The sequence below is a fragment of the Abramis brama genome, assembly GCF_963993115.1.
Source record: "Abramis brama genome assembly, chromosome: 25".
Classification (NCBI taxonomy): Eukaryota; Metazoa; Chordata; class Actinopteri; order Cypriniformes; family Leuciscidae; genus Abramis; species Abramis brama.
The window spans coordinates 3,133,035-3,147,455 of NC_139987.1; the positions used below are offsets into that span (position 1 = coordinate 3,133,035).

The 14,421-nt window shown below is 34.7% G+C and overlaps 1 protein-coding gene across 1 annotated transcript in view; it reads left to right on the forward strand.

Annotated features, from left to right (window-relative positions):
* plppr1 (phospholipid phosphatase related 1) overlaps positions 1 to 11,089 on the forward strand; it is a 77,066-nt gene extending 65,977 nt beyond the window's left edge. Inside the window, exons 5-8 of the mRNA XM_084103762.1 lie at positions 5,319 to 5,569; positions 6,860 to 7,036; positions 7,988 to 8,119; positions 10,358 to 11,089. Of these exons, the coding sequence (XP_083959888.1) occupies positions 5,319 to 5,569; positions 6,860 to 7,036; positions 7,988 to 8,119; positions 10,358 to 10,390 (593 nt within the window). The 3' untranslated portion in view covers positions 10,391 to 11,089. The remainder of the gene's footprint in view (positions 1 to 5,318; positions 5,570 to 6,859; positions 7,037 to 7,987; positions 8,120 to 10,357) is intronic.
* The last annotated feature ends 3,332 nt before the right edge of the window (positions 11,090 to 14,421 follow it).

Sequence of the window (14,421 nt, forward strand, 5' to 3'; positions counted from 1 at the left end):
TGTATTCGTCTGGGGTAACTGTCATATTTGGGTGAACTATCCCTTTAATTGAATGAAAACAAAATCAAAATAAACACAGACTTGACTTGACTTCACTTGACTTAAAGCTCCAATATGTAAAAATTTTTGACCACAAGAGGGCGCAGTTTCCAACAATAAAGGCGAAGCTTGATGACGCTATGAAGGAGGTGACGATGGGAGATGTCATTTTTAATGCATTTTCACCATCTAGCGATGTATCTAAATGGAATTAATGAATCATGATCACGGATGAGGTAATTTATTCGTTTTGTATTACTTGTATGTCTGATTGTATTATTTTGTCATCATAATTAATGAACTGCAAGGAACGTGAAACGTTATGCTATATTATCCCGTTACAACTTACAGCTATTTGTCATTAATTCATATCTATTAAAATCATCTTTACTGTAACTATTACGTTACTTGTACAATAAAAAAAAAATTTGATTTGCTTACCTGTCTATCAATACACTCGCGAGAGCAGAGTCTCTGTCAAGTCCAAGATTGTCACGCAGCTCTCTCCATCTCGAAAACGCCTGGCCGATATTTATCCGGGTTTTATTCCTCCGTTTGTCACACAGTCTGCGTGTATCCGAATATGGACGCTTTCGTTTTGTTGGTACTTCAATAGAGTAATCGTGTTCCATAACAGCTATAACCATACAGTCTATGACTATAATGCTATAACCACCACTTCCGCATTTGACCATGTGATATTCCGGTGTGGTGGAATATCACATGGTCCACACCGGGAAAAAAAGGATAGTGCGGACATTGCGTCGCTGAGAGGCGACATTTCTTTTCCGGGGCGGTCAGTTATTTAAAATCGGAATTTCTCTGAAATAAAAAAATCTTTGGAGACTTTTGAGATATTGTAAGTACACAACTGGAGGAAATATATCACACTGTGCAGGTTATTTTCGGAAATTTTATTACAAAATTGTTACATATTGGAGCTTTAAGCTGGGCATACACGGACAAAAAAAAAATTTCTCTCGGGAGAAATTGTGTGGAAATCGTTGATGCTTGTATGGTCGCGACTCGCATTGTGTGAGGGAGTCGGCCTGATTTTCACCAGTGTATAGGCTGTCCACTATTTTGCCAAGTCATATACACAACCATGTCACATAGTAGATCTATGAATATTATTATAGCCCAGTGGCTGGAACCCTGTAGCGTGTGACATCACCTTCGGCCAGAGTGACTGCGGTTACGCCCACTGCGTGGCAAAAAGCCTGAGCTGCAGCATTTGTTTTCAGCGTGAATGCCGCAAAAAACCCACAAAACATCTAAAACGGGAAAGAGCTTTGCGATTGACTGTACAACTAGATTTGACAAGAAATCTGAGGTATATTTTTACAGACTGCGGAAGCAAATGGATCGCTGCAATTCACAGAAACAACTGGGCTCCAGGCAGCAAAAGGTGGACTTGCAGTTATCATGTTGTCAATTTGCTGAATTTAACCCTCTGGGGTCTAAGGTGTTTTTGGGGTCCTTGAGATGTTCTGACATGCCCTGACATTTGTGCTTTTTTCAGTTGCTTATAAACATATTAATGGCAAAGGTGTAATTACACACTATTTAGCACAAACAGGGATACCATAATATGTGAGCAACATGAATGTACATGTTTGCATTTTTGAGAGAATAATGTTTATGCATGGTTATTGAAAAAACTAAAAACTAAAGTTTCTGAAATAAGGCCACAAAACACATACTAAATATGTGCAAATATTTTGCAAAACACTTTCTGTTTGGAAAGGCAATATGCGGAGTGGGCGTCAACGATCCAACACCATCATGCATATTTCGTGGTTCGCACCTGAGGAGACAATGGGGCCTACTTAATGAGCCATTCATTCAGGTGTGTCACAAGAAAGAATGCAAGAGCAACAGTTGGAAGCATCTCAATTTTTTTTTATTTTTCCACAAATTGTGCTTGCAAATTGGCCTATAATATCCAAGGAAAACATGTCTAGTAATTGTGCAGTTAATTCTCATACTGTATTTTCAGTTTTGGAATATTTATCCTCTCCCCAAATTTGTCACTAATAAAACACATTAAAAATTATTTAAAGAAAAGGCTTATATTTACCTTTTAATAGTTTGTTTACATCTACCTTGTAAATATAATTTTTTTTATTATTAAAAAGGTTACAATTACAACAACAATTCAAGTGTAATCTTTCTTTGTAAAAACTAAAGTATACATTTTATCATACATATTTCAAAGTTAAGGATTCATTACTTGAATATAGCCTAGCCTACATTGGAATAAACACTATAACATATTATTTGATTACTTTATTTTTGACAAAACATACTATATTTAACATATGAGCAAAAATTGGCAAACAAAAGCTTATTTGAGATATTTTACAGTATAAATGTATAATCTATCCAAAACTAATCAACGAAATGTTGTCTTTCATATGTCTGTAACATAGGTCTTTCGTTTTTATTATAAGAAATATAAATGTTAATTTGCAGTTTAATACGTTGCTTATACAAATACATTTTATTTCAACATATTTCAGTCGATTTTTACTCCGTATAGCAATACAGTTTGCTAAAAGCGAAACATTCATTCACACACAGAAACGCGATTCAAATTTAAACCGTCTTTTGCCAGTTGTGGTAAACAGCGCGCATCTCTGCCGTTCATTCATTCACACAGAGAAACGCGATTCACTTGAGAATGAAAAAAAAACCTTACTACAGTATTCCATAGCTCAGGATCCGTTGTCCTCGAAATACCAGAACTTCTGAGGTACATTTTCCATTATAGTATTATTCCTCACAGCGCTGCGAGACTGTGTAAACAAGTACAATGATCTGAATAAGCTTGATGTGTTTTCTCAAGCTGATGTGGGGGCGTTCACAGGTTTGTGTGGATTGCCTCAGTCATTTGCGTTTGAATAGAGCGCGCTCTCCGTGGGCGGGGTCACATTAAAAATAATTAGCTGAGATGAGAACAACTGACATCTCGCTCTTTTCATACAGATTGCATAAACTGAGAATATTCGTTTTTTATAAAAATTACTTCATTTAAAAGAAGAGAATTCAAGCTTCATGCCTGTGTGTCTGTATGCCTGTTTGACTGAGTATTCGCTGAGTTATGGTTCATTTTCGGACGTGTTTCAGAATGGACTTAACTGACAGAGAGAAGGCAGAACTCGCTTCGTGTTTATTTTTCTTTATTTAGCAAAAAGCACAACACTTTGTTTTTATTATGAGTATACACAAAAAAATACACATTTAACAGGATCGATTGATGTATAACACAAGCATATAAGATAAAAATTAATATTAGTATTTTGATTCTTTTTTGCACTGATAAGGAAAAAAACGAGCCTATCGCGCCGGCGCGATAGCCGACCTCAGGGGGTTAAGGGTAAAATCATACCCTATATATTGTATTGTTATATATTGTATTGACAACTCATCAATTAAATATTTATCGTTGTATATTATGCATAATTGGATGTTTTTAAATAAACACTGACAACAAACTACAAGTTTTAGGGCTGGACGATATGATGATAGACATAGATATAAGTGATCATCCGGATTTAGACCTACCTATATTGTATTTGTAAAAAGCGTTCACAGGCAATTTTGTATTATGTATTTCCCCAGTGTCAAAATCAGGCACATTTAAATGTCAGGAAAAACAATTCCTGGCTGCATGTCAATATTCATGGATCACTGGATCTTTGGTAAGCTGTAAGGAACACTATATCGAGTCCAACCTTTAGTTTAAACTGGTCATTGTTCGTTTTACTGACGTTTTCACAGTTTCCCCTATTAAATCCAGTCACGCAGCAGCTCTTTTGCCACTCAGTCCAGGTGTGTTCCGGTGGGAAAGTGACGTCAACGCATACCCTCTATAGCAGGGGTGTCAAACTCAGTTCCTGGAGGGCCACAACCCTGCAGAGTTTAGCTCCAACCCTAATTAAACACACCTGATCCAGCTAATCAAGGTAGAAACTAGAATCTAGTTACTAGAAACTTCCAGGCAGGTGTTTTTGGAGCTGATTGGAGCTAAACTCTGCAGGACAGTGGCCCTCCAGGAACTGAGTTTGACACCCCTGCTCTATAGTGAACGATACTGAACTGAGTTCACTTCCAAGTCTTTTTGTACTTAAACGGACAAATACACACAAAAATCTGTCAAAATATCCCCGTAAACACAGTCGGTTATGTCTTAAGTGAACATAAACAGTTGACAAAGAAAATGCGTGTAACAGTGCATCCATGCAGCTCTTATTAAAGTGACAGCAGCCTAATATTACTGCTGCCTTCTCCATGTTAATCAATCAACAAAAGACAAAGAGAGAATTCACTCACTCTTCTTGACTGAATAACTTTTGTGACTATATTTGTAATATATATTTTATTTATAAAGTTCAGTATTATTTTACTTGTTATTACAGTTTCTGTACCTGAATACCTGAAAAACTTTTAGTTTAGACAATAGCAGTTCATTTCAATCGTATATATCTGTTCAGTTGTATTTATTTGTGGGATTGCTAATTTGTTAATTTGTTCTTAATTTGATGTTTACTTGTATTTAATAATGCTTGAAATCTAGTTAGGCTGGTTGTTTTTGCTATGGTATTTTAAAACCATAGGCAAAAGTTCCTTGTTTAAGTGTTCTTTAGCCGTGGAAGTTTGTTCATGGTATTCAGCTACAATGAAAAGACTTTGAACTAATGTGAATGATATCTAAGTAATCAAAATTAGGAATCGATCAGAATCGGAATTGATAAGCAGAATCAGAATTGGAATTGTTAAAATTCAAACGATACCCAACCCTAGACAAGCTCACATGAGGGAAACAGGGAATCACATGAATCCCAGTAAAAGACATGACATGATAAACATAAATTGAAAACATGAAACAAGAACCAAAATCTAGACAGACATGACAACATGTTGGTTAACATTTTATTCCTTGCAAGGTCACAAAATCATCTGGAAAAAGTCAGACTGAGAGAGTTCACATAACTAGAGGACATCATAATTACATGCATAAGATGTTAAGCTTAGTAGAGTAGTTTTGTTTGTGCCAAATGGTGTATGCAAATGTAGCTTTTGCTCTAGTGGGCATTTGTAATTACTTCTGGATGAAGATAAAAATAACATTGTTCCATCAAGACTGCATTGGTATTCATGGGCGTCCTCCAAACCCTTGTCTGATTTGCTTATATTTTCAGAGCTTTGATTGGGAGTAACAAGCTGAATATATTTTTGCCTCTTTTTTTTATTTTCTTTCTTTTTTTTTACCGCAGGTGTCTTCGCGTTTGGCCTGTTCGCCACCGACATCTTTGTCAACGCCGGCCAGATCGTGACTGGCAATCTGGCGCCATATTTCCTGAGCGTCTGCAAGCCAAATTACACTGGGTTGGATTGTCGCTTCAGCCACCAGTTCATCGCCAATGGAAACATCTGCACTGGGAACCAGGTGGTCGTGGAAAGAGCCAGGAGGTCTTTCCCATCCAAAGATGCTTCACTCAGTGTCTACTCTGCCGTCTATGTTACTGTAAGACACTAGTGTGCATCCTAAATAGACTGTGGTTGCGTAGTTTCATTTGACTTTTATGTGTTGACTTGATTTCAACTGGCCCATATTTCATGAGTTGTTAACTTTGAAAAGAAATTTGCTTTACAAAACCATGTCCAGTGAAATAAAGTGGCAAGCGATTAGTCTTGAAATGCCTGTCACTGGAAACTTGAAACATTTTAAATGCTTTTTAAATGTAAAGACTAATAAATAATTTATTAGGTCCCACTTTATTATATACTACTATGTTATGACATTTAAATTAACCATTTGATACAATGCACTTAGTGTACATACATGAATTTACATTGTACTTATATTTAATATTATTTGAATGTAATTACAGCTGTAATTGATTTCTGTGATTACATCTAACAGCACAACATAAACACAATAAGTACATTGAACTTAATCATTATTTTATAAAAAAAAGTCTATAGTAGTTAAAGATGCCTAATATAAAGTGTGACTGTTTATTCTTGTTCAAAGTTGATATCTATAATAGAGAAATTCTCAATAGAAATGTAGATGTATAAACTAATATGTAAATAAACTATTAATACTCACATTACTGTATAAATGTTCTCAACATAAATTAAACAATGGCATGCATCCTTCAAATATTTCTCAATTATGTAAGGTCATAAAAAATAAAGAACAAAGGAACAAATTAGAAGTAAAACAATAATAGAAGATACAAATGTAGTATGGTGCTTGATGTTTTAATATAGAATTATTTAATAAATAACAGAATTATTTAAGTAAACATTTAGTAAGTAAAATGCAAATGCAATACAAATACAAAAACAACAAAGTACAAATGTAAAATACCTAAACTACTTAAGTAAATGATTGATTTTTATTGAAAAAATAAATAAAACATTTACATAATGTATTTACTAAGATATCACCTACATTACCTTACAAAGGCAATTAGTATAACTACACATTTTGTCAATTTATTTTATTTCTCACTCTCTCACTGATTCCTGCCTTTAATGCGTTTCATTGTTTGATTAGTGATGTTGAATTGCCAGGGTTTGTGTTTTTTTCTTTATCTCTCTTTCATGGGTATAAGAGGTTATTTACTCAGATTCTGTTCCTTATAATTGGCAATAATTTCCCTGAGGTGGAGCAAGCGCTGTGTATTTACTTAAGCTGAATCTCCTCACAGTCACCTGCTGCTGCACAACAAATCCAGTGAATTAATCGACTCCTTAACGTGTGTGTGTGTGTGTGTGTGTGCGTGTGTGCGTTTGCCTGTTTCAGATGTACATCACAAGCACCATCAAGACGAAAAGCAGTCGTTTGGCCAAGCCTGTGCTTTGTCTGGGAATCATGTGCGCTGCTTTCCTCAGCGGCCTGAACCGGGTATCAGAATACCGCAATCACTGCTCTGACGTTATTGCTGGCTTCATATTAGGAAGCTCCGTAGCTCTTTTTCTGGTGGGTGAAATAGTTTGCTATCATTGTTTAACTCAAATAATTTAAAAAAAATCTATATTTTCTCATTTTTAAATATGTATTTTATTGTCTCTGATAGTTTTTTAATTCTCCCCTGTATTGATATACAAAATACAATATTGTGCTCTGTAGCGGTTTACTTGTATATGAAAGTGATATCTTTAGTAAATAACACGATGCATCATAAAAGCTTATTGGGAAAAAAAAAATATTATTTTGGTTGTCATGATGCTTATTTTCATGATAAAATATTTTGATATGCAAGTATTTGGATGAATATTTTTTGAACATTTCCTTTAAACTTTTTGTTCATCAAAGAATCCTGAATACATACTGTATACACTGTATAAGAAGCAGCACAACTGTTTTCAACTAATAATAATAATCAGAAATGGTTTTTTTAAGCAGCAAATCATCATATTAGAATGATTTCTTAAGGATCATGTGACACTGAAGACCGTAATAGCTGTCACATGATTCTCGGCTGCTGAGAATTCAGTTTGGCATAACAGGAATAAAATGTATTTCAAAATATATTAAAGTAGAAACCAATTATTTTAAATTGTATTTCGCAATATTACAGATTTTACTGTATTTTTTAAACAGTGCAATAATGCAGCTTCTTTCATATTTAGTATTATTAATAATAATTGTTAAGCTCCACCACATTACCGACCAATGCTAACTTAGCTTTTCTGTTCGCCATATTTTTTGACTGAAGTATTACTGAAAATCTTCCCTTCCACTGTAGTTTTCAAAATCCTTACATTCCACTTTATTGTTTATTTCCACAAATTATATTTTTTGGATGATAATTTGTTTTTTGTTGTTGTTTTTTGCTAATTTATATTGAGAAATAAAGTTTTTTCATTACTTTGCTTTAGTCGGTATGATAACCATCCCAATCTTTAAAAAGTTCCTTTCTTATTGTAGGGAATCTGTGTAGTGAACAACTTCAAAGGGACCCTCTCCACTCCTACCAAACAGAAGCAGGAGGATTACCGCGGTCTTCCCTTGATGACATTCCCTCGTGTGGAAAGCCCTCTGGAGACTCTCAGCGCACAGGTCTCAGCTCAGCACTTGCTATTTTACACACTCTCTAAAAATAATGTGTTGGCTCAACAAAAAAAATTAACGCAACAGTTTGCATCAATGTTTTTGAGTTATGACTCAAAACTTTGAGTGAATTTATGTTCAACCAACAAGCTACATTGAGTTAGAGGAACTTAATAATTTGTAGCATAAACAGATTTTTAAGTTGATTACTCAAAAAAATTAAGTCGTTTCAACTACCAGAGTTGTAGCCCTGGAACCAGCAGAAAACTGCATCTATTTCAGTTCAAATCAACAGCTATCATAGCACATGCTAACATCACTTATTTAACGTGTATATTTAATGAACAAGTTAGATATTACTTATCACTGGCATTTGTGCAGTCTTTGCTTATAGAGTCAATGTAGTGTTTACCTTCATGTATCTACTCTTCAGCAACAATGTTAACCACACAAACTTCTACATTACAGAATTAAAATCTAACAGGTCTTTCCCTTCACTAAAAACAAGTAAATGAACACTTCATTCCAACATCTATTATCCTTATCCAGTCCTATGCAAAGCATGCTGGGAACTAGAAATCCACTGCCTAATTTCCAAAGTTATCAATACAATTTCATTACGTTACTACAACCTAATAAAAAAAAGGCGTAAAAATAAATAAATTTGAGTTTAAATTACAGACTATATTAAGTTGATGTAATGATCACCATTATTATGTCAACAGAACTCGATAAACTTAAAAGGATTAATTAAAACAATAAATTAGAATTTTTAACTTGCAACCATTCATTTATTTAAGTTTTGGTAACAGGTCCCCTGAATTACTTTTTAGAATAACTTGCATTAATAAGTAATTTCTTTAAGGAATATCACAAAACCAAGAGTGTTGTCGGCATCGTTAGAATGAGATCATGTTGATATTCAGTACAACGGCATGAATGTGATGTTACAGTTATATAAACAATCATTTAATGTAGGGTAACTTACGTTGCAGGCACAATGTGGTTTAGTTATTTTCACTTCGCTAACATGTCGCGTATATGAATATTTGCTGAGAAAAGCCAGCAAATTAAGCTAAATTATTATTATTAATGACTACATCATTATGGCATACTAGTAACTCCATATCCATTATCACTGACTTTCAGTCCACCGCAATGCATTTTGCTATCGAGATGCTTTGGTTGAGTTAGTTGTTCACACATGACAAGTTCTGTTTTGTCTGCAATTGCTTTATTTATATATTATTTATTCTATATTATATTTTTTGTTGTTGTAATTGTTGGTATATATAAATATGCAGACTGACATTTTTAGCCATTCTGTCATGCCAAGCTGTTTTTTCAGTGTCTTACGCCATGAGCCATGTGTGAAATTTAAACTTTTCAAAACTCTATAGAACCCAATAACCTGCATGTTTTTATGAAATTTCTTACACAATTTTCTAATACACATATTTAAAAAAATATATTTTTATCAGTTAGTTAGTTTGGTTTTAGTTTAAGTTAACTATAATATCCTTGGTTCCGAGACTAAATAATGATGTATAAATTGAGAGGGATCTGATAGCGTCAGGATATTACACAATAATTAGTGATACATTTATTTTGTAAATTTGTAATCATGAAATATGTATTTCCAGTATTCACCTCCAGCAGTATTCCCAACATAAGTTTCAATCTGGCTGGAATTTGCCTTTCGTTTTGTAAACCCGACTGAAATTTTAGGCCCCCCCTGCAGTAGTTCCATTATTTGGCTCCTAAATAAAAACCCCAAATGGCTTTGATTTTGCAGTTTGTCCATTTATTCTCCAAAAAGATGCATTTTGTCACATTATACAGCAGGGAGTTCCAATGCTGCTTCATTCCGACACTGTTTTCAGCAGGGAATGTCTTGTCAGACGATTCTATTGACAGCCAGCCAGTGAAAAACCTGGAGCGCCTGAGCAACAGATGTGGGTCAGAGTAATCCTCCTTTGCTTTGGACTCCCGCTTAACACCCTAGAGCACGTTAGAGCTGGCTATGCAAGTCACTGTGTTTGGGAAACAAGGAAAATCATGTGTTCAGTCACGATCTGGACAAGTACAATAATTGAAGGAATTGGCATTGAGAAATTACACGTGTCTCTCTGGTGTTTCAGTTAAATGCGCCTGATGGGTAATAAGCATTTAAGTGACAAGCCAAATGTGTATTACCGTCTGCAGCGGCACAGCACGACTCTGAATCCAATTTTGTTTGTCTTTCAGAACCATTCGGCGTCCATGACTGAAGTCACATGACTAAGGGGGCAGCACAGAGTCACTTTCGCTTCACCTCAACACTTCTAGGCACAAAAAGTTTTTTGTACTGTGGCATACTGTAAAAAAAAAAAAAAAAGAAAGAAAGAAAGAAAAAAGACAGTATTATGTTGTAACTAGTTGTACCTAGAAGCAGCTGTTTTGTACATTTTGTATAAGAGAGTGCTGTAGCTTTCCCTCATAATGTCAACACTGCTCAATTCATGTCCAGATTTCTGCCTTCTTTGTCATGATTTACATCACAAAGTAAATATATACAGTCTATATATATAATGTAATTCAAATATCGATGTTGTTATGTGGTATTTGTACAAAGAATGATTTTATTTAGATTTTTTTTTTCCTGTACATTTTTGGACAAAGATCATTTTGTATTCTTTTTGTTATCTGTATAAATCATTTTGATCAACTTTGCCTGCTGATTTTCCAGGAATGTTTTTGGTATACCTATTTTTTTGGTGTGAGTTTGAAAGAAAACATGTTGAATTGTTACACGTCGTTGTATCGGATTCTCCTCGGGCATCTTTGAATGGCCATGTACTCAGCATGTAATACACAACACTGTTTGAATAACCTGTTATTCTCGACTTGTGTTTTGTTTTTTCTTTAAAGTTGGCATTTCATTTGAAATGCTAAATATATTTTCCTGAGTAGTCTGTCAAATAAATAGTCTGTAGCTGAGTCCAATAACTTGAGTTGGCTTTATTTTCAAGAATGTTAATATAGTTTGTGCCATATTTTTGTGATGACAAGAATGCTTTTAATCGTATTACTACCACTTTAGTTAAAAACACTTTTTTTCATCCAAGTGTTTTCATCCTTTTACGCATTTTTTTGTACAAATATATGTATATATATTTAATACTTCTGCTGCTGTTTGAGCATGATGTCTGCAAAGTTACAAAGCACAACGCTCCTCAAGAATGATGTATTATTTTCTAGTACATACATACATCTCAAGAAGACAAAAAAAAAGCATAAAATATGAACTGATATACATATACTGTACTTGTTTTGCAGATCAGCTACAATAATTTTGGCCCTCTAGCGGTTGAAGCATTAAACTACAAGTTTCTTGCGGATGAACATTGTTTTGGTCATTACGTGAGTAGTTCGACTCCTGCGCGGACGAACATTGTTTTGGTCATTACGTGAGTAGTTCGACTCTGAATCTGAGGGCTTGATCATGGTTACATGCTAATCTCACCAACGACATCAAGACTCAATAAATAAAACGGATATCTTAAAATAAATATCTCGTATGAGCAGGTAAGTGTTTTGATTTGTTAAAAACAAGTGTTTTAAAATAACATTACGAAAGTTTGAAAATGCTGACATTAGACATAATGATTGCAATTAGCAATCATTATGTCTGACTGACACAATTAACCTATAACTTGGCCATTTTATAGGCAAATAGACCAAAGTAGAGATTGACATTGTTTTGTGAAACATCAAATCTGATATGCAAGCTAATTTCTGAAAAGGCAAGACAATGTTGATTTGTTTTTATCACAGACAGTTTTGCTTTCCCCTTTTGCTCATTATTTAAATTTATTTAAATTTCCTTTTTGTCGCCATCTCTGTTCGAAATCTGCAATTGCAGTTATTCGCGGAATTATCAACTTTACGTGCGTTGTGCCTCGGCATGGCACAGCGCGGATGAATCCATTGTTTTGATGAGAATGTGGCTGTCAGTCGCCGCGCCGGTGTGGATGCTGTCATTCGCAATCACAGATTCTACTTTTTGGAAGTATGACCAACATAAGAATTTTCACCAGAAAATATAGTCTGAACAAGTAAGTATCATCCAGTTTTGTTCTGACCAACTAAGGGGAAAAAAGCATTGCAGTAAATCGCGCCGATTAAATCTAACGATCGCTTATTATATCACGTCAAACCAAGCAAATTATACTTTGTTCTCAAATTGTTAATGTTAACAACATCAGCATTGCGTGAGTACATTTAATGCCCTTCCGATATTTATCCTTGTTTTCACATGTGCCCGGTTGCAGTCTCTTTTTTTTTCTCCGAAGTCTTTCGCGTTTTACAGCAGGTGAATCTCCTGGTGATTGTCGTTTGAACCTTTCTGGATCCGCCATCGAATTGATAAGTTTAATTATATCAAGTGCTGTGAGAAAAGGCTATAAATCTCCACCTCCAACATCCTCACACGCAATATAGCCTACTAGCCGAGACACCTTCTTTATATGATGTGTATATAGACACCTTCTATATACAGATGTGACGTAATGACACAAAGACATGCTCAAATTTCCCGTGGAAATCCACCAGTACCACTGGAATTAAAAACATTATTACAAGCTTACCATTTTGAATCGAGCTAAGGCAAGCAGATAGTTTTGAACACTGGCTGGTTATGTATTTGCTCACAAATTTATTTTGGATAATTTTTAACCCCCAAAAGCTACGGACTGCAGCTTTAAATTGTGTTAATTTCGAACAAAACTGTACATTATGTAGCTTTAATAAACCCAAGTTAATTTAAATGCTATATTCAAATTATATCTTTTATTGCAAACCAATCTGCCTAGTACCTTAAGAAGCTTCATAAAGCTTCAATAAAAATTGGTCTTGTACTGTGTGGTTCTCTGTGCAAGACCCATGTGCCTAAAATAAATGTGTGAGGTTGGAAAATCCATTCCACACTCCTGAAAAAATTACTGTCATGAGATACAAAGTTTTCAAAAAGTTTCTTAGAAAACTGTGGAACCCAGGAACTTTGGAATCTGCATACCTGCTATATGTTATCGGAAAGAAACAAAATGCTACTTAGCAAACAAGATTAAATGTAATTTTCATATTAGTTATGATGAAAATGAAATTAATGAATTGTTTTATAAACTTTATAGCGTTTACTTTATGCTTTTCTGGATAAATAACTTTCAGCATTGCAGTCTTAAATCCAGCAACTGCTCTTTTCATATCTATCACCACCACCACCTTTGTCTGTCGTTTTTCCTCCAAGCAATAATAGGATTATTATGAAAAATGTTCCAGCATTATAGAAGGTATTAAGCTTTTGCTTGAATAACTCTCTTCTTGATACACCAGTGCTCTGAACAGCCGTCAAATGTAAATTTTCCAGAAAGTTTTTCTTTTAAACTGGAATTATCCAGTTGAACAGCTACTAAAACATGACCACATCTTCATCAAGTAACATTAATGATGTGCTTTTAATGAACACCACACTTTAATGAACAACATTGAGCACATGGTTTACTCAATCTATTGATGAGAAACAACTCATCGGATCTTGAACTCTTTGAAAGTTGACTTCCCAGTGAATGCAGGTTTCACCTGCCCTCTTCACAATAGATCTATATGCCAAATAAAATACATTTCAGCAGAACAGTCTGTAAAAAAGTTTTATTCTCCAGTTATATGGGCGAATAAAAAACAAAAAGTTGAATACATAGCAATACGTTTGGAGTAAACAAATCATTGCCCACCAGCACCAAATCCTCATGCCAGCTGTGCGTTGAGTTTGAGAGAATTGTTTTCTGCTTCAGGGTTTGAATGACTTGCAGTCATTAACGGACCAATGAATCACAATGTCAGTAGATCTGTGATCTAAAACAAAAGTTATCCAATCTGACAATGCCAAGCAAAGGCATTAACAGAGGTTTAAACAAGGAATTGACAAACTTTTCATTTTGAGGTGAACTATCGTTTGAAATTATTCTAAAGTACTGTAGCAGTGTTTTTTTTGTTTTTTTTTTCTGTCAGAGAAACACATTCATGTTACTTAGAGCCTGATTTCAGTATCTTTAGCCTCAAGTCATTATTATACAAAGAGAATGAAAAGTTGACTTAAATCTCTAATAAATATCTCGAGGGGTTTAGATGCAGACAGTTCATGCGCGAGGACTCTGAAGCAGCAGTGAGCTGTAGACGGGTTAGGAATAGGGTGGTTTAACTATGCCACAGAGGAGCCATCTTTGCCTTCAGTCTATGTGATAATTAACATCTGCTGAAAATCATATCTTGCC